The sequence below is a fragment of the Melospiza georgiana genome, chromosome 3 (genome assembly GCF_028018845.1).
Source record: "Melospiza georgiana isolate bMelGeo1 chromosome 3, bMelGeo1.pri, whole genome shotgun sequence".
Classification (NCBI taxonomy): Eukaryota; Metazoa; Chordata; class Aves; order Passeriformes; family Passerellidae; genus Melospiza; species Melospiza georgiana.
In genome coordinates this window covers 112534284-112555060 of record NC_080432.1, presented here as the reverse complement: position 1 = coordinate 112555060, position 20777 = coordinate 112534284, and the positions used below count along the sequence as shown (strand labels likewise).

At 38.1% G+C, this 20777-nt stretch overlaps 1 protein-coding gene across 6 annotated transcripts in view; it reads right to left on the bottom strand.

The window, feature by feature from the left end:
- KHDRBS2 (KH RNA binding domain containing, signal transduction associated 2) overlaps positions 1-20777 on the bottom strand; it is a 386175-nt gene that overhangs the window by 214216 nt on the left and 151182 nt on the right. For all 6 annotated transcript variants that reach the window (XM_058021284.1, XM_058021282.1, XM_058021283.1 and 3 more), the window contains exon 4: positions 12008-12154. In XM_058021284.1, the coding sequence (XP_057877267.1) occupies positions 12008-12154 (147 nt within the window). The remainder of the gene's footprint in view (positions 1-12007; positions 12155-20777) is intronic.

Below are 20777 nucleotides of genomic sequence, written 5' to 3'. Positions count from 1 at the left end.
TCCTGGTTACTCTTCTCTGTCTGTTTTAACTCAGTGGCCCATGTGTGTTTGGCGCCTAAGGAAATCCCACAGGCCAAGGACTCAAGACTAAATTTTAACAACTCAGGAACATGTTCTTAGAACAAGGTGTTATTTGTTCACTTCCTCAAAAGTAGTGATGATGTAAAGCAAATAATTAAAACAACTAACAGCTATCAAATCTTACTCTAAAAGTGACCTTTTGTTTTTTTTCTCCTCTGTAAAGTTCTCCCTGACCTTCTGAAGCCCATATTGGTTGGAAAAAACATCAGCTTTTGCCCATGTTTTACATGGCTGTCCCACTGACAGCTCTTGGACAGTGTCCATCTATTCATCATATCTAATCAGGATCTTAGAGCCCAGGTTTAACTACTGTTTAGTGTCTTAGTTCTGTATTTTAACAGTGTTTATAGAAGTAAATCAACAATCAAAGAAAAATTCAAAGGATTTTCAATTGTTTTCAGTTCCTTCTTGCACTGATCTCCTCAGGCTTAACTCTGTGGTAAGTATTCATTATAAACAGAAACACTAAGTATGTACCTCAATCAGAAATAGCCACAGATCCTGCTGAGCTTGTCTGCATTCAAGAATTTCTCACTTCCTCCAATCTGGCTCTAAAAACTGATTTTTCAACAGTGCTGTAACTAAGCTGTTACTCACTGGGTCATTCACAAGTTATGCCAACATGGAAATAACACAGCAGCTGAGTTGCCATCCAGCAGACACAAACCTTGTTCTAGCATGTCAAAAGGAGAGAACTCAAATGTCTTTCTGTGTTTAGTAAGAAGTAAAAAAATAAACAGCATGCATCAAACAGTTTTCAAACAGCTGAGAGAAAATGCAAGCAAGGAGGTAGGCAGTAATTGTACTCAAGTGATTTAAATGTGCAACATGAGTTACTTCTTCTTAAGCATGCTTTTATTGACTCCTGCATCTACCTCAGCTTTCTCCTCTGAATGAGGTCCTGTCCCTACTAGCTAGTGATATTCTATGCCAGCATTCCCAACTGCATCCCACTTACAGCCTTAGGACAGCCTCACTTCTCTTTCTGCATAATAACCTTCAGTCTGTTCTGAACAAACTTGATCACTAATCTCCAGAGTCATCATATGACTCTTCAGAAAGATTATGCTTTGTATGCTCTTTCTTTCAAAAAAGACTCATGTACCCATGAGAATTTTCTTCTGTTTTAATCCAAATAACAATTTCCCTTTGCAGTCAGTGTCATAAGGGCAGCTCTGGAATGCCTCCTCTTCTGTTAAAAGCCTTCTCCAGTTTCACACAGTTTATCTGAAGGTTTTGTCTCTCACCTTGATGTTTCCAAAGTGAAATGTGTAAACTTGGAAGGCAGGCAGGTTATAAAATGCATCCTAATTATCAGCATTCTTTGTATGCTGGTGTAAGTGGGCTGATGGCTGGGAATGTACTCTGATACCACTCCCACACAGAAGTCTCTTCATCTGCTAAATGGCTACAGATTTTGCCATAGGGTTGAACTATCACACCATCTGTGTAGGTCTCACCCAAAAGAACCTGCTGTGTTGGAATGAAATAATCTACTATCAAGATGCAAATCTCCATCTTCAAAATTTGATGAACAAAGCAGGTTTGACAGACAAAGAAGTTTCACACATCACCTCCCTAAGAAAATTGCTACAGACACATATATTTAGAGATATGTTCTTACTAAGAAGGTTTAAGCCCTGTCATATCATACATATGGATAGATGTTTAATGGAATTTAATGTCATTAACACAATTTCATCAACAAACTCTCACTGAACCAGAAATGAGATTTGTTGACTCATTTTTCATCGCAACATAACAGTACCAAAGTATTGGTTAGGTTATTTTTTCTATTTTTGTCATAAGCTGCAAACTTTCCCAGCTATCCAGTGAAGGACTCCTGCAAGGCTGGCCATGGCACAGTCACTGCACAGTCGTGCTGCTACAGATTTTTTGCAAGTTTTTCTTTCCCTGGCCACATTTTTATTCCACTGCCTGTCATTCCAACACAACTAACTTTTGACTCACTAGTCCACTCCAGCTGTATCTGACAGATGTTTTGTAGTCCTAAAACAGCCAATCCTTCCCAATTTTATGGAAGTGCTCATCCACACTGTGAGGAAGACACTGTACATGCCCTGATGGAAGAGCAAATGCCCACATAAAGTAAGCAAAAAAAACCAAACCACCAATGAAGCAAGTGGTGACTGTCTGGTATTTATAAAAGCTCCAGACTGAGAATGCTCCCCCTACCTGAAAAACTAAAGTCCAAACATGAAACACAAAGCATGAGAAACAAGCCACTAGAAAGCAGCACTGCTGCTCTTAGCCCAGTGCAATATGACTCTTCTGTACATTCCTCATTTTTTTTCTAAAATTAACACTACGATACTAGCAACTGCAAAGTATTCCATCATTTTGGTAAAATACAAATACACCACACTTTATTTTTCCAGTTACACAATCAATATTTATGGAAACATCCTGCCTAAACATTCTGCATCATTAACGACTGATAATGCTACCATCTCCAGGGATTCAAGTCTGTGTATTTTTACAATTCCTTTTATTTCTACTATGTTCCTTGAACTCATTTGTATTATCACTGCATTGCTGACAAATCTTTCCTTCACAACTATTCAATTAAAGATGGGATTTTTATTTTATAAACTTGATTGCCATTAATCTGTCTTTTGCATCTTTCCTGATTTTTATATAGTCATTTTTTTTAAGTTTTTTGCCATCCCTTCATTGCTCAGGTCGAACCAAAACCATATTAAACTAAACTTGTTTATTTTTTAATGTTGAAAGCTGTTTGCATAGTCAACCACCAATTTTTCCTTCTCAACTTGATTTTTAAATTTATTTTTTCTTTTAAAAATCTCATGTCAATGAAGTTTTTTCATATTATTCCTTGCCATCAGGAGACTTAAAACCATTCAAAACATCCGGAATATATACAAATGTATATCCTTTACTTACTAAACCCTCATGTTTGTATGTGCTGAATGTATGCAGGTAAATCTGACTGTCTTGGAGAAGTACATTCTGCAGATGGATGTATTTTTATCCTTCATGCAGATTATTTCTGAACAAGTTTATTTCATATAGCTTGGCACACAGCAAATGAGATATTCATTTTCAAACCCCTCCATCCATGGAGATAAAAATTCTCATCCGCCAGACCAAAGTTGTCAAGTGCTAAAACAGAGCACCTTGCTGATTAGGAATTTTCTCCTGGTTACAGGAGAAAGAATACTAAAAATAGCTGGACTATTATTGTAATTTTCTGTTTTCTGAGGGGAAGAATTTATTGAGTGATTAAAAAATCTGGTCTGCTCATCATATTTATAAATGTTATTAAAAATCTTGAATAGTGAAGTGATAGTATTTCAATTAAATTATTCAAAGCAATAAAATCTAAAGGTTATTGAGGAGAATTGCTGAAAGGTCTCATTATACTCTATTACTAGAAATAAAACTGGCAAAAAAAAAAAAGGGAGTGATGATAAATGCAAAGTAATGCTATGAAAATACTTAAACTGAAGTATTGATAAGCATCAAAATACTGAAAGTAAATAGCTCCTTATTAGTTATTATCATTTAAGAAAATGCCCTGGATTTTTTACAAATGCCATTAAAAAACCACCAAATCAATGCAAGCAGGATGAATGGTGGATATAGCACTAGAAAAAGCCCTGACACTGAACCACAAACAACAGAAGATCCATTCCATTGCTGGACTTCTTCTGGACTACCAAGATGAGCTACTCTCTGCCCTCCTGGCCATCCCAACACAACAGAAAAACTAAACAGGTAAGCTAAGGATGAGAGAGGAAGATAGTCAATTATGTCATGGAAAACCAGAGCTACCTCTGCTTCTTTGCAATAAAAGCTGGGAGCTAGAAAAGAAACAAATCCAGAGCGACATAGGAGCGAGGAAGGGTGTGAAATCACCCTCTGATTTTAACCATGCATGAAGATGAGGGCACTTACTAACTCTTGAAAAACTGCTTCAAAACAAACAAGAGGAAGTGGAATTTAGTTTGGTTTTTTTTTTAATCACTCAGTGCCTAAGTGAACTGTCAAACTCATTGCAATCTTAAGTTTTTCTGAGCTTAACTAAGGTTCAAAGGAAAGCCTTTGATGAACTAAGGGAAGAGAAGTAAAAGCTGCATTTTTGCTTTTTCTTTCATGCTTTCCTAAGTGATCAGAACTCAGCATCCTCAGAATTGACTTTTGCTACATTAAAAAAATATATAATGTTTACTAATACCACCGAAAACCTTTTTTCTTCCTTTTGTTTCTAAAAATAAAAAAAATCAAAACAACACCCAACACACTGTAGGATCTGCAGTATGGTTTTCAATGTGAATGATAGCACAAACTTTATACTTATGTAAGTGTACTTTCATAAATTAATTAAACCTTAAAAATCTGATTGTCACTTTGCTAATACATGTGAAACATAGAGATAAGTCACCTGCAAGGTAAAGTAACCTGGTTAAACCAATAACCAATTCCTTGAAAGAGCCAAAATAAGTAACTCTTATCTCCTAGCTTTCTGTCTTATTTTTTTTTACCAGATATCATCCTTTTTTTTCCTCATATTGATGTCTGGTGGGGAAAAAAGATAGTAATATATGTGATGGGAACACTTAATAACATCTTGCACATTTTTTCTCATCATGATTACAAAGTAATTCCTTGCAGGCAAATCAATTATTTTATAAATACTTTCCATGCCTACTTTTATACAGAACTACATGGAATTTTATTTTCAAATCATAAAGCTGCAGACTCTTCACTGGGTCAAACAAACAACCTTTGTTGTTGAGTTGATTGACCAAATTTGTACCCACATACAGAGATTTAAATGAAATGCCACATGTGTAGGAGGGTCTGGTTGTCTTGCTAAGGTGAACAGTCTAATGTGCAATACCACAGCAAATTTGTTGCTACATATTACAAACCAGCAATTAAGAAACCAGAAGCAATACTGTGGGATTCAAATTTTTCTGCATTAATTTTATCATCTGCACCGAAATAATTTCTTCTGATCTGCCACTGGAGAAAAACCTGCCCTAAGAAAAGGAAGGAGCAAAACAAGCCTAGAACTGCTGATGAATATGGACTCACCAAGCAAGTTGCAAGGATCTCTTTAAACCACAGCCACATGTCAGCAGCATGCTCAGTTTTATGGTCAGAGTGAAGTCCCTGCTCAGATTCATGTCTCTGCTTCATCTGAAAGCTGAGACAGCCAGGCTGAGCCCCTTACATTGATTCCTCTGTGTGTCAGAAAGAGATCACCAAGGATTTGCTTTCACAGACTGAATAAATCTGGGAATATCTGAAGAAGTCTTAATCCACTCATAGTGGGAGTATCAACCCTTAAACCATCCAAGATGTGGCAAAGTATCTGAATTGCTTTGAAACAGCTGGGAGCTAAGCCTAGGAAAAAGACACTTACTCTGGCATGTCAACACATGACCAACTCTTCATGACAAAAATAAGAAGACATTTGATTAATTATTGATTAAATTTGTATTGCTATCCATTTTATAGCTTTACAGCAGAAAGAACCAGTAGTCTATACTGTAAATCAATAATTATATTAAAAAAATCAGTCCGTTGAAAAATAATGGAGTTTAATTTTTAGCTGAAAAATTGAAACATTTTTGGTGTACATCTCCACCCCTAAACATTCACTTTCAGGGGAAGATTTAGGATTATTTTCATGAAGTGTAAAATAAGAGTTTTAAACAACACAAGTGCTGCTCAATCAGCCAGTATTCATTATTAGGAAAAACTTCAGCATCTGTGAAAAGTCAAGAACCATAGTCCACAAGTTATGATGACTCTCTTGAGTACATTGATGTTTGAATGTATTGATAATAATTTGATTTGTTAAGCAATGTTTAGGAAAAAAGGCTGTGAAGAGCTAAAGTGCTATGACATTTTAGGCCTTGACAGAATCTCTGAATTTTATTTCCTTGATTATCAAAACTTGTGTGTGAAATTGCCAGAGATGTTGCACGCTGGGAAAAACAGAACCCAGCACAGCTAAAACAGCTGCTAAAATTTTTCCTTAGCACAGTTTTAAAATAATTACTGTACTAATTATTTATTATTGCAAGGAATTTTGAAGAATGTGCAAGTGTAAATTATTTAATTTGACAGGCATAAAAGATGAATTTTAGAGATGCAGCTCTGCTGCTGCTCAGCATCATATTTAGGGAAATGTTTTGCCTGTTGAGGTTCTTTGAAAGAGGAAAAAAAAGACTGGCATCCTCCCACCCACAGTACAGTTTATTTAGAAACAAACATAAGATTACAAAACCATTGAGTATGAAATAGTATGTAAATAAAGATAACATATTATACTGTAGTACAGAAGTAATTCAGATGGCTAATAAAAAAAGTGCAAAATAAATGTCATATACCTAAAACTGACAGAATTGTTACATGTGCTGTGCACAGATTATTTGTAACTTTGGTCTGTACTAGATAGGAGTTCCTACATATACAGTAAATATATGTTTGAGGTAAAATAATTTCTGTTTAGAAATTATTAGAAATTACAGTATTAGACAGAGAAAGACCTTCAAGGAACTAAACCCTACTTCAAGATGTTTTAATTGCTCTCACTAAAACGAACTGGCCTCAAAGTTGGTTTTCAATTTCCCATGGATCTCAGATTTTTTCATAAATAGCTCTGGCATAAATAACTTCCAGTGTGAAATTAGTAAACTTTGATTTCACTGAAAGGCTTTTCTTCCTTAGTGATTTTTCACTTTAATTAGCTGGATCAATGAGAACAGATAATATCCTTAAATGATTGGTAAGAAAATTCTTTTAATCAATAGTATAGAGCAAGGTGAGATAAAAAGATGGAATATAAACAGCCAGTAAGATATTTTGGCACTTACAAGCAAGTCTGGAAGACATTGTAGCCTGAATTAAAAACAACATAAATCTCTGCATTCACCTGTTGCCTCACCACAGTGATTTCTAATAACAGAATCTGATCTGAACTGATAAAACCACCCAGAGAATACTGCACAGGCAGATGATCACCAGACACTGCCCATCAACTGGACTGCATTACATGGCCATGTGTTTATTCCCAGCCCTTGAGTGGTGCCAATAAGCCTCAATTTAAAGCAGACACAAGTGGCTAGGATAATGTATGCAAATATATTGGACAACAGTTTTTAAAGTGGTAATTGGTTCAATTTCTGATCATCTGACCACAAGTTGTAAACAATCTTTTTAGAGTGGTCATGTCACTGCAGCTGCAATCTGCCCTCTACATAATAGCTCCCTATTACAGAGCACTCACACGTAAAATGGATGATCAGTATCTGCTGCTCTCATTCTCCCAAGGGATGCTAACCATGTCAAATAAAAATGCTTTGCTTAAAGGGATAAAAGAATCAGAAAAAAGATTTTGCCTGTGTTCGAAAGCACAGAACTCCTAAGGAACAGTATAGCTCCTTACGACATGGGAATTAAGAGCTTGTTCAGAAAATGTATTTGTATGTTTGGATTTAAATCAATATTATACAATTCTATATAACAGGAGTGATGTCGAATCTCATTGGTCAGTAATAGTGAAAAAACTTGACTGCATTTAATAGCCATAAACCTTTAAAAACCAGCAGATTTTAAAGCCTGAAAAGCTTCTAGGCTCTCCTCCCCTCCCTCTGCTCCTCAGTCTCCCCTTCTAGTTTGCTGACCCTGCATCCCACTCTGAGGCACTGAGATCTTACACCAGCCATAGGTCCCTGGCAGTCCAGGATCAGAAGGACTTGGCTGTCAGATACCTATGGATTTTATCAAATCTGTTGGCCACAAAGGTGAATCTAAAAAACGTGTCCTCCTCCCAGGTATCCCTATTGTTTGTGTTTTCCACATAGATAATACTGGATAATTTCCAATATGTTAGCATCAGTTCCAAATGGGATTGTTAATATAAAACCTTGACTTTGGAAACACATTCTTGATTTCATTTTTATTAGGTTGACAGAAAAATATTGGAGCAGACAGTTGTTTTTCAAGACTCTGAGATTAATCCTACCTCCTTAATCATGGCTATTTTGATTTTTCATATTTCAATTATATGCAAATGTTCCTACTAAGTAAACATCAGCCCAAAATGGAGCACAGTATCTAGCTAGTAATTGGATATGACACCCCACAAAGACTTAATTTTGCATAAAACCTACCAAAGAACTAGCAGTCACTTACAGAATAAATGTTATCAACCAGTTAGCAACGTCCTGCTGGCAGCACCCACACAGACCTCAAACCATTTGCAAAATGGAAGCTGCAGACAGCAAAGGAAGCAGCTTGGCTTTGGAAGCGTGGCAGCTGCCAAGAGCTGCAGACACTGGGATTCAGTCATGCACTGAAATGCCTGCTGGAAGGATCCCAAAGCACCAACTGAGACCGAGCTGCAGCTATGGAATGTGTTAACTTGTGGGACAGACTGCAGTTTCTAACTCTGGCCTGGAGGCAAAATCTTCCTTACTAAAAATATGGATACCTGTTATTGAGGTTGAAGGTAAAAAAGAAGTAATCACATTTAAATCAAAAGTAGTTGTTCATGAAAACTGCTTCAGTTAATAAATGTTCTTTTTTTTTTTTTTCTCAATATTGCCCTACATTTATCTCCTTTTCTCTTATTATGGTTTCTGGGCATTTATCTTAAAATTCAGTCTCATTAAAACTTCTGAAGAAGGTATAAAAACATTATTCCATTTCACTGACATGATCAGTGTAATTTCTGAGGGCAATATTTCATGTAATCTTCAGAAAATTCATAAGCAATGTAAAACTCATTTGAATACTTTATTGCATCCTTGATTTGGTACAAATAAAACTGTTATATTCTACTGTTTTATCCTTGTCATGCAATCCCAATATTCATTGCTGCAATAAATTAAGTCTTATAAACAACAAAACATCATAAAACAAACTCAAGAGATGCTGCAAATAGGGAACAAAAAGGAAATTATCTAGTGCAATCTTTCTGAGTGAAAAACCCTTGAAACATGTTACAGCCAGTCAGTTAATAATTGCTTTGTAAATCTGAAATGAAGCAGAGGGGATAAAACTAATAAACAAGTCATAAAGTACAGTTTTTACTTGTTTGGAGTGATTATGATTCCCTGGAGGGAAGAGGGGCACAAAAAGGCTGGTTAATGCTCAAGGATCACCTCTGCCAAGGAATGAGCATCACACTGAAGAGAAAGTCAGGCAAAAATGACAGGAGGCTTACATGGATGAACAGGGAGCTCCTGGATAAACTCAAAAAGGAAGCCAGCAGAGGGTGGGTGCAGGAACAGGCAGCCTGGAAGGAGTGCAGAAATTGCCCAAGCAGCCAGGTATCTTGTTAGGAAAGCTCACAGAAGCCCTGACAGAATTAAAATTGGCTAGGGCAACAGGGAAAGTACGTCAGTGCTAAAGGGAAGACTAGGGAAAATGTGGGCCCTCTCTGGAGCAAACCTGGGGACCTGGCTACCCAGGACAGGGAGAAGGTTGAGGTCATCAATGACTTCCTTGCCTTGGTCTTCACAGACAAGTGCTCCAGCCACACTGCCCAGGTCACAGAAGGCAAAGGTGGGGACTGGGGGAATGAGAAATTGCCCACTATAGGAGAGGATCAGGCTGGAGGATATCCCAGGGACACGAAGGTGCACAAGTCCAGGGGACCTGGTGAGCTGCCCCTGCTCGTGCTGAGGGAACGGGCTGAGCAAGGGCTAAGCCACTGCCCATCGTATGTGAGAAGTCATGTCAGTCCACTGAAGCTCCCACTGACTGGAAAAGGGGAAAAGGAACCCCCACTTAAAAAAGAGAAACAAGGAAGACACAGGAAACTACAGCTCTTTCAGCCTCACCTCAGGTCAGAAAGATCATGGAAACAAATCCTCCTGGAAATTTTGCAAAGATGTGAAATGAGGAGATGAATGGTGACAGGTAACTCAGCTTCACTAAGGGCAAATCATGCCTGACAAATTTGGTGGCCTTCTATGACAGGGTCTATTTCCTGCCGCTGTCAACCATGTTCAAAATCTCATAATAAAGAATCTGTTTTTATATTTCCTCCAGTGTAGCTATTATACTTGTGCTGGAAAACAAATACAATCTTTCCAAATAAATAAAGTGCCATCCACAATATATGCTTGTACAGATGCTGCATATTACCACAGATTTTAATACTACTCTGAAAACACACAGTTCTGTCTTTCTCATTCACCCAGGCTGAACAGAACACATGATGGATGTTAAAAATCCAGATGCCATTTTCATTGCACCATGCTAGAATGCAGGATCTCTTTTCCAGAATGAAAAGGACACAAGAAGGTAACTTTAAACAGAAACCTTTTACAGAAACAATCTGAAGTTTTGGAAAGTCATGAACAACTGGAAATAGCATTATCCAAATGACAAAGATGGGTAAATTTTGTAATTGGTGCTGTTATCATTTTAAGCTATAACACACCAGACTTTTCAGGAATATGTTACTTAATGACAAATTTTCTTCCAGTGTAACGGCTTGGCAGATCTTCACCATTAGCTTGCAGTCAAAATGTCATTCCAAGACATGCTGCCAGCATTACAATATTGACCTTATTTGTCCCTTGTGTTTTATGTTCAACAAAAACTCAGAAATCGTGAAAATGTTTTCTTGTCTTACAGTTATTTCAAAGAATTCTAAATGATATTTTATTACTAGTGTTCCCAAACTGGAAGCATAAGGAAATCGGAAGGAAAAATCAGAAAGACAGATTTAACTTGTTTAAAATGTAGCTCATTTCTGGGCACTTGATGCCAGCAAACTTTTTTATTTAAAAGAAATATCCAAATATTTATTTTTAACAATCTTAAGCTACTTAGTGTTCTTAAAAAAATGTGTATTTGCTCTTAAAAAATTAACATTTAAATAGTCTACTTCAATATTTTACTTGTAACATATTCCCCTTTTCCTGCATCAAGAAGCCTACAGCAAAAAAGGCATTGAAATTCTGCCATGCAAGTATTCATAGACATTACCTAAATATCTCTTATCTTGGCCTCCTTTTACTCATTAAAAAAGGCACTCTTTGAATCCCTCCATTATTATCAAGAGATCTGAACATACACATAATTTTTTCATTAAAAAAATAGAAACAAACTCTCATAATGTTCTTTTTAAGGCATGTAAGTTCTGAACATTTTTAGAGCACTAAGAACTCTCAGGACCGATCTCAGAAAACAACTCATGTAATTCTAGTACTACTTCACTTAATATTTAGTATGCTTACGCTTCGATGCTAAGACAAATTTAAGTACGAAAATAGCACGGAATGCACTTATTAATGTGGAAAAAATAATTTTTAGAGAATTTGAGGAAAATCAATAGACATGAAGGTAAATATTTCAGAAAGAGTTATATTTAGTATAAATCAAACTGAAAAGGTTCACACCTTTAGAGTACATTTCTGCACTCTCCTAGATGATGGACGATTGCCAAACTGTGGTTTGAGTCATAAGGTGAACAGAAATGTCTTAGGAATGTTTTGCTCATCCTGTTTGCTGCACAAGAAATTCATTAATTCATTAGCAAGATATTTAGGTAAATTTTTACATGTAGTAAAATGTTTTTACAGACTTAAATATTCAAAAATCCTGAAAGTGCACTCTCATACAAATGACTAATGTCTGCAATCAGAAAACAAAACTAATCTACCAGTTCCTCCACAAAAGAAAGGAAAGCAAAAAACACTGATAAATGGAAATAATAAGACAGCTAGAAAAAAATATCAGGGCATCAACTGTGACACTTAATGGCCTGTTTGGCATCTCCCTGTGACAAAAGGATGAAAGACAAAAGTTCAACAGAATGCAGTGAAGGTGTTTTTTCCTTAGTCAAAAAAAAAGAACAAACTCAATGCAACAAAACCATAACCTGCCAAGAAGAATGTAATAAGTGACTTACAGGAACCAGGAATTTTTTTATTTCTTCCAAGGCATGACTCATACGAGAATACGCCTCCCCAGGTGGAGCAAACACTTCAATTAATACGTGGAGCTCATCACTCAAGTGGGCGTATTTGGCTTCTCCACTTTTCCTTAGTTCTTCCTCCTATGAAGAAAGGGTGGATTTGGTTTTAAAACTGGAAATCTACTAATTTTGCAGTGATTTAGCATTCACAGACAACATGACAGAAGGACATACTGTAAGCAGACTTTTAAATCCGTTAAGAAATAAAAGTCTAGTTCAAGCCACCTAAAGATTTAAAAATCAATTTTGAGTGTTTGAATGATAAAACCAGCATAATTATCATCTAAATCAGATTTTAATCAGCGCAGTGAAAAAATGCTAAATACACCAGAAGGAAGAAGTGACATATTAAATCCATAATGGAAAAGCTGCATTCATCTGTCTGAATCTTAGCTCTTAACAACAAAAAAACCCATAAAATAAAGATGCGTTTAACCATTTTGGAACACTATTGTTTAGTAAACTCTTTAGGTTCTTCAACAAATGTCTGCAGCCAGTACATTTTAGTATCACCAAATGATAATATGAAAAATATGCTCTAGGACTTTTATCTGAGACACAGAATCACAGGATAGTTTGGATGTGAAGGGTGTGAATTACTAAAGACTATTTAGTTCCAGTGCCCCTGCCAGGAACAGACACCTTCCATTAAATCAGGTTGCTTAGGGCCTTAAAACACTCCCAGGAATGGGGCATCCACAACTTCTTTGGTCAAACTGCTCCAATGTCTCACCGTAGTCATAGTGAAGAACCTTTTCCTAATGTTTAATATAAAACCTACTCTCATTCAGTTTAAAGCCACTACCCCTTGTCCCCTCACTATGTACCTTTTCACAAAGTCCCTCTCCAGCTTTTCTTGGCCTCTTTCTGTACTTGAAAGGTGCCATAAATTTACCCTGAGCCTTCTCCAGGCTGAGTAACCCAAATTCTCTTCACAGCAGAAGGGCTCCAGCCCTGGTCATCCTCATGGCCCTCCTCTGGAGCTGCTCTGACAGATCCATGTGCTTCTTATGCCGAGGGCCCCTGAGCTGCTCTCAGTACTCAGTGATGAATGGGCTTCAGCCCCAGTCCCAATTCAGGGTACCTATGTAATGTGGAGGACAGCTCAGCTGGTGAATCACCACACCTAGATATAGCTCAACCATCTTTGGGTCCCAATTTTCTAGCTATAAAATAAGCCTAATAATCCTACTTCATGTTAGAGTAATGTTCTGAAATGTCAATCCACTTTCTTACACAACGTTTTGAGATAGCAAATGTAAATTGCAAAATAGATTCGTAGTAGCTACTGCTCCATAAAAATCAGAGACATAGAATAGTGATCATGTTAATGGCACTGGCTATGACAACACAATGAAAAATCCAATCCATTGCTACACAAGATAGACATAAGTAATGCTAAAGAAATGATGAGCAGAAGTCTCAGTCTTCAAAAATATTTTGAGAAATGTAATTTAAAAGAAAATATGTATAAACAAAAAACATCACAAAAATAAGTAAACTAATTTGCTTGAAAATGGTGAAAAGGTTACACCTTTTTAGTATATAGTAAAATAATAGTTTGTGAACATGTAGTAAAGATATAAAAACTGTAACAACAGATTGCAATTATTACTGATTAAGCTTATTTAATTCTGCATTAACTTCACTTATTTTAGTATTGACTCTTTTACACCATTGCTTGCTACCAAAACCATTTGCAAAATGCTATGCTCCTAACAATAAGTATTCAGTTCTTTTTATCTATGTTAGAAGATCCAGCCTCAAGGACTTTTTGATTTTCCAGAGAATACACAAAGGCTACATCCTGCAGCTCCAGAGCCCGAGATCAGGCTCCATGCTAAGTCAACATTTGGAGATTATGATAAAATCATTAACTCAATAAATGTACACTACTATTTTATTTTTATGTTTTAAATTTGACATATTTGTTTGCAACTGAAACTAGAAAAATTATGATGAGATATAGTTGTCTCAGTATTTTTATTTTTACAGTTCAATTATCTTTGGCATTTTAGCTTATCACTGAAATCTCATTGAAATTTCCATAAGAACCACTGCATAATATAAAAATCTATCATGAGATGCTTCCAGTTTTCTGGAAAAAAAAATCACACATTTGATTACGTCTAGAAAAATCTGGTATGAAGTTTTCAGTAAAATTAAATTTTAATAGTTATAAAGGTGCACCCTAGTGATTGCTGGAGGTTTCTTCCCTATTGCTTTTTTAAGATTCTAAAGGAAAAAAAAATCCAACAAAAAACCAACAAATGCCAGAAAGTCCCAAAAGTTATCTTCCAGGAAAAGACTACCAAGAAACTTAGAATTTAGAAATTGGACCTTTTTTTTCAGATGTAGAAAAGCAAAAGAATAATATTTCGCTCATTGTTTTGATGAGGATTCTGTACAGCTAAGACATCAGCAAGATGATTTTATAATGCATACCTGGAATATGCCTCTTCAGTGGTAACAATGGTAATTATGTTTCTCTTTTAGTTTCCAAACCAACTCAGGTTTTCTTACAACACATCATTTTCTAAGCTGCCTCTTCAGTTCAGCACATGCTTTCTGTCACTACTTGGAGCTTATTGTTAAAGCTGTTGGAAACCACAGGCTGAGGTTCTGAGATATTACACACTTCTTTGTGAGGATACTTAATGAGGTTTCTTCTTGTGGAACACATGGGGCTAAAGACTGAATTTTCACATGGTATCTCTTCCCGTAAGAGGGTAAAATGTCACAATAATGCTCCTTTTATTGTATGTAGAGAGACAAAGAAACTTGATTAAGGAAAACTATGAATGAATGAGAACTCGCAGACCATGTGAGCACTGCACCAAGCTCTCCTTCCCAAAGCCAGTGAATATGGCTGAGTATTTGGGGACTGAATGGAGCCTTACATTTAACCCTATGTGGGGTAGCAGGCATCTAACAAGCAAACAACAGACGTGGCTCACAGTGTTGGGGAGACACTCGCTGGTATGGCAGGTGGCACCTACTGGCAGCTAACACAGCTTTCCAAGGGCACTACAGATGAACAGGCCCTCCCAGGAGCACAAGGAGAAGGACAACACCTTTGCAGATCTTCATTAGCAAGCAGCACATCCCAAAATGGTCCCAGTATCTCAGTACCATGGACCCAGTATCCACACTGCTTCTGTTTAGGATGGCAGTGCTGCCCACAGCAGTGGGTCTTGCCTCCTGCTAGTTGTACTCTGGTTGCAATAACTGAGTTCCCCTTAGAAGCCAGAGAGCCTTTCTGCAGCCCAACCTTGATTTAGTTTCATAGGAAAGGAATCCAGTTAAAACCCTGTGAGCTCTGCTCACTTTAAATGATGGGAATTGGGAAGGATCAGGAGGCTCTCCTCTAAACTATGCTTCTGAGTCAAACAAAAACACTAATGAATAACACCCCATGTAGGGCTGGTAAGGACTGAAATGGATTATGAGACTTTCCAGCACCTGACCCATTAAGGCAGAATAAGTGAGATCATCATTAATCTATTTTTCATGGTGTTCCTTACCAGGCTATCTGGGTGCTAATGGCCTTCCAAGGCCCTAGTGGCCTCTAATGCACCAGTGCAATTACTTGTGGACTTTGGCTGTTTCTCATATAACTCTGCCTTAATCACCTCTGAGGTTCAGGTATTCCCCACGGTGCTGTCTGTAACTTTTGGCAGACTCTCATAGCTTTTTACATTCTACAATTCCCTGCATCATGCCTAGCAGTTTTCTAGACCCTGTTCAGCTTGCACAGCCTTGGCCAGTGTCCACCCAGCAGATGAGTTGTTCCCCCACAGCCCAAGCACAGAAATGAGAACTGCTTAAGCTTGCTCATGTAGACATGAAATGAATCACAGTGAAGGTGATGAGCATCGAAAGCCTGATGGATTCACTGAATCAAAATGTAGTTAAATCTCAGGCACTGGATCTTAGGGCAGAAAAACAACAAACCTGGGACCTGATCAGTTCTGCTTTATAAAAGGAATAGATTCCTTGGTTTCTGGGTTAGTGATAGCAATCACTCTTAGTACCTACTCTCAGGTTCATAGTATGGTTCTTAGTTCACAGTGACAATGATTCAGTTCAGTGTGGGTTGAGCACAGCAGGGAAAACATGTATCACCCTCCAGAAACAACTGCCCCTCATCCTGATCCTCTTCCACTCCATTCTGCATGTCGATTCCCTTCATTTCTCAAGAGTGACAGAACTCACATCCCCTCATAAAATACATACTTCCAGCTTCCTTCATTCCCTTCATTCTCTCTTCTTCCTCTCATTCTGAGTGTCTGTCACACAGTGCTGAAGTCCATCCACCCTCAGCATGATGTATGGCTCTATCACCCACTCCCTCCTAAGGATAAGAGGTGTTTTGAAACACCTACTGTTTTATAATTTCCAGTTGACTAAAGCAGGGAAAATGAGCTATAAAACTCTATAGTGGAAATGTGAGAAGTATCAACCTCTGCAAAAGTGAAGTATGTGAGTGATAGGAACATAAAGGCCAAGAAAAATGATGAATTATCTCTGGATGTGAAAGGAGTCTTAATGTTTTAAAAGGATGTGTGTTGACAGACAACTGCTCTCTGTCTAGAAGCCTGGCCAAAATGCTTGAATAAAAAGAATAGAAAAAAGTTGAAAGAAATGGAGTTTGCACAGAAACAATTATACAGTCGAGACTGGTGAATCAAAAATGTCCTCATAACACTGAAATAAAGCATATAAAAATAATAGAAAAGAAACTTGCAGTAGGAACTCTGTAGCTCTCAGAGATAAATTTAATCAATAGAATACAAGGAACTTCCTATAATGAAACAAATACAGCTACAAAAAGAAACAATGGATGCTTGAGGAACAATCTGAGAATTGCAATGGATTTCATATCTTGCAAGAATTTACAAAGAAAAGCATAGTGCAGAGACAAAGATGATAATCACAGGGCTGCTGCTACACAGGCATTATTCATAAGATCAGTGGGCAATGCTACAGAATAAAATTAATGAGCATGCAGTTTGATAAATGCAAACCTATTAATTTTTAATCTGGACATAAATGAAAAAAATCAAAATGTTGTCTACTGCACTGACTGTAGTATAAGTAACAGTGAACTCATTTATTGGGGGTACTGGGTTAGGAGTTAAAAAACCTTCAAGTCCAAGGACTCATCAGTAGAGAAACAAAGAAAGAAAAAAAAGAAAAGAAAAAAAAAAGAAAAGACAATTTGATCATGGAGGAGGCATTGGAAGATTCAGTAGAGTACAGAACACAGCTAAAAGACCTAAGCTATTCCTTGACTCTTATTTTTAAACCAGTTATTCTCACTCCAGGAAGAAGAATAAAGAAGATGGAAGTGGTGAGTACATGGAGAGAGCTCACGGAGCAGTGCAAAGACAGTGGGCATACAACATCTGCAGTCAGCCACAGAGACCCCATTAAGAAATGCAAGCATTAGAAAGAACATCATCTAAAAGAGAAAATAACGGGGGAGATACAGGTGACAACAATTATTTTTCTGTACTTGATTCATCATTAAAATTTTCATTGTTACTTTGGTGAATTGGAGCAGAGAATTGTGTACATACAGTACTGTCTTGGGCAAACAGGTCCTTCAGTGTTTTATTTCCTGATGCTTTTCAAAATGAAATGCAACAAAATCTCAATGGCTAAGGGGCACTAACCCATACCTAGATCATCTTTTTGTTTAGAGAGGCAGAAAGGAAAAAAAGACTAATCAGCAGAAGACTGTGATGATAACACAACCACTACTGAAAGAACCCTAACACTGACATGAAGGTTAAATGAAGAAAAAAAAGGAATTCTTTGGAGAAAAAAAAAGTTTCGGAAAAAGATTAACACACTGAAGTGGTAGTTGCCAAAACTGAGGCATCAGTGACCACTGTGACAACAACTAGTGATCTATGCTTAAATTCCCTGCCAGAAAACCAAGAGTTCACAGACCTGTAAATGTTGCTATGTTTGTACAAATCTAAGCAGAAGCTAAAACAGCATAGATAAGAACCACCTGGGCACTAGAAAATTGCTCCTTGAATTAACCAAGCCAAAGACATTAATTGAATACAATCAATGAATTGCAAGATTGCAAAGCTTATGCGGGAAATCAAAGATCCTCAAGAAATGCACAATTACCATACCTAAAGATGCTTCAATGGATTTTGTTCATCTTAAAACTTATGATCACAACTAGAGATCACTGCAATCCAGATACCTTCAGATTCAGAAAGACTTTGCCTTAATTAATGAGAGTAGAAAATGTCATGCTTTTATTTATGAAAGGCTAATTAGCAGTTTGTTGCAACTAAGTTACAATGTATTTTGCTTGAACTCCAAACAAGATGTTACACTTTTACTATAGGCAAAAACATATCTTAAAAGAAGTCTTTTTTTTTTTTTCCTCCTTTAATCCAAGATTTATTAGAAGTTTAGTTCCATACTAATGACTGCAGCTCAAATACCGTGCAGGCAAAAATGACACATAAAATAACTTTCTAGTGTCTGACTCTTTCCCTGGTTTCACGCTCACCCTTCCACTGCCCTGGGGATCCTAAGGCTGATGGCTTCAGCGTGGAGAGGACAACACTGACGTGAGTTGCAGCACCCTGAGTTCTTTGATGCAAGATACTGCACTGGGTTTGCATGGCCAAGCTTTGGTAGCACTAGGGGGTACAGGGCTGGCTTCTATAAGAAGCTGCCAGAAGCTTCCTCAGTGTCTGGCAGTGCCAATCCCAGATGGCTCCAAGACAGATGTGCTGCTGGCCAAGGTTGGGCCAAACAGAAATGGTGCAAACACCCCTGCGGTAACATATTTAAGGAGAAGAGAGAAAAAGTTATGTCTCAGATGTAATTTTGGTCAGAGAAGAGTGGAGTGAGAATATGTGAGAGGAACAGCTCTGCAGACTCCAAGGTGAGTGCAGAAGGAGAGGCAGGAGATGCTCCAGGCACCACAGCTGATTCCCCTGCAGCCCATGGAGGACATGGGGATGCAGAGATCCACCTGCAGCCCTTGGAGGAGACCCACACCAGAGCGGGTGCATGTTTAAGAGGAGGCTGTGACCCCATGGGAGGCCTGTGCTGGAGCAGGCTCCTGGCAGGGACCTGTGGAGAGAGGAGCCCACGCTGGAGCAGGTGTCTTTGCAGGACTTGTTTCTCTGCGGGGTCCCCATGGTGGAGCAGCCTGTCCTTGGAGGACAGCATCCCATGGAACAGTGACCCACACTGCAGCATTACGCAGAGATCTGTTGCCTGTGGGATTGACTGATGCTGGAAAAACTCATGGAGGACTGTCTCCTGTGGAGAGTCCCCACACTGGATCAGGAGAAGGACTCCTCTCCCTGCCCAGTGGCAGAAATAACCTGTGGTGAACTGAGCAGACTGTAACCCCCATTCCCTGTCTCCCTGCACCACTGGGGGAGAGAAGGTAGAGCTGGGAAGAAGGCAGAAGTGGGGAGAGAGGTACTTTTAAGGTCTTATTTTACTTCTCATTGTTCTTCTCTGATTTTCTTAGTAACAATTATTATCTCTAATTCTAGACTGCTTTTGCCCTCCACAGTATTTTCTCAGATCTCTCTCTGTGTTTACCTCAACCCATGAATCCTTTGTTATATTTTCCCTTCCCTCTGCAGTTGTGGAGGGGAGTGATAAAAGGCTTTGGTAGGTGCATGGCATCCACACAAAGACAATCCACTACAGACACATAAAACTGACAGCAATAATTTCTTTCTCCTCTCTCTAGGAAGCACAGGGGGTTATTTTTAGGATGGTAAACATGCTATATACATTGTTCTTTTTCCATTGTTTAGCAACTCTATTTCCCATCCAATTTCACTAGATATGGAAAGTTTTACACCTGCTGTGTATGGGGTTTTTTTGCTTTCTTGTTATTCACGATGTGATTTTACCAGATCCCAGTGTTGTGTCCCTTTAATGACCTGCAGCTGACCTTGATGCCTAGTCCCTGCTTAGAGTCCTGGAGCCTTCCCTATCATCCCATGCCTTAGCTTTCAATGCATCCACTTCCATCCCAACCCTGTGCTCCCCCGTGCAGTGCTTTTATTCTAGGGCCACAGCAGCACCCTCCACACAGAATAATGATTTATTATTGCTACCATTAATTACAGATACAGTACAGACCTAGGCAAAAAGTAAAGCAGTGAAGGTAAAAATCACTCAGCCCTTAGACAAAGGCTGCAAGAAGTCAGCAAGCTCAAAGGGAGCTGGGGACAGGCCATGAGCAGTCACGGGGGGCAGGTCCCAGCCCTGTGCTGTGGTTTTAGCACAAATCCTGCAGCCTGCAACACGTGATGGCAGCACCACTATTGAAGTGAAGGGGAGACGACCATCCGATTGATGCATCAAACTCCAATTTATTGATCGATCAGCCAGTTTAAATAATAGTGTTAATGAACTTCATGCATATTACAAAATCCAAGCTCACGATAGGCTAACAGAGAAAACTCTGACCACTCCTTTTGTTTTACAATACCTGTGATTGTTTATTAATAACAGAACCAGTGTTCCCACTGTGATATGAAAGGTTCCCAAAACTTCCATATCTGTTCCCAGGGTGCCATCTTTTCCCAGAGAGGATGTTTTGCTTGTTATGGGAAGACTGTCTGAGAACCTTATTGTTTATAAAGTGATGCATGAGAGAGCCTAATTGTTTATAGAAATCAAGCCTGGGAACTGC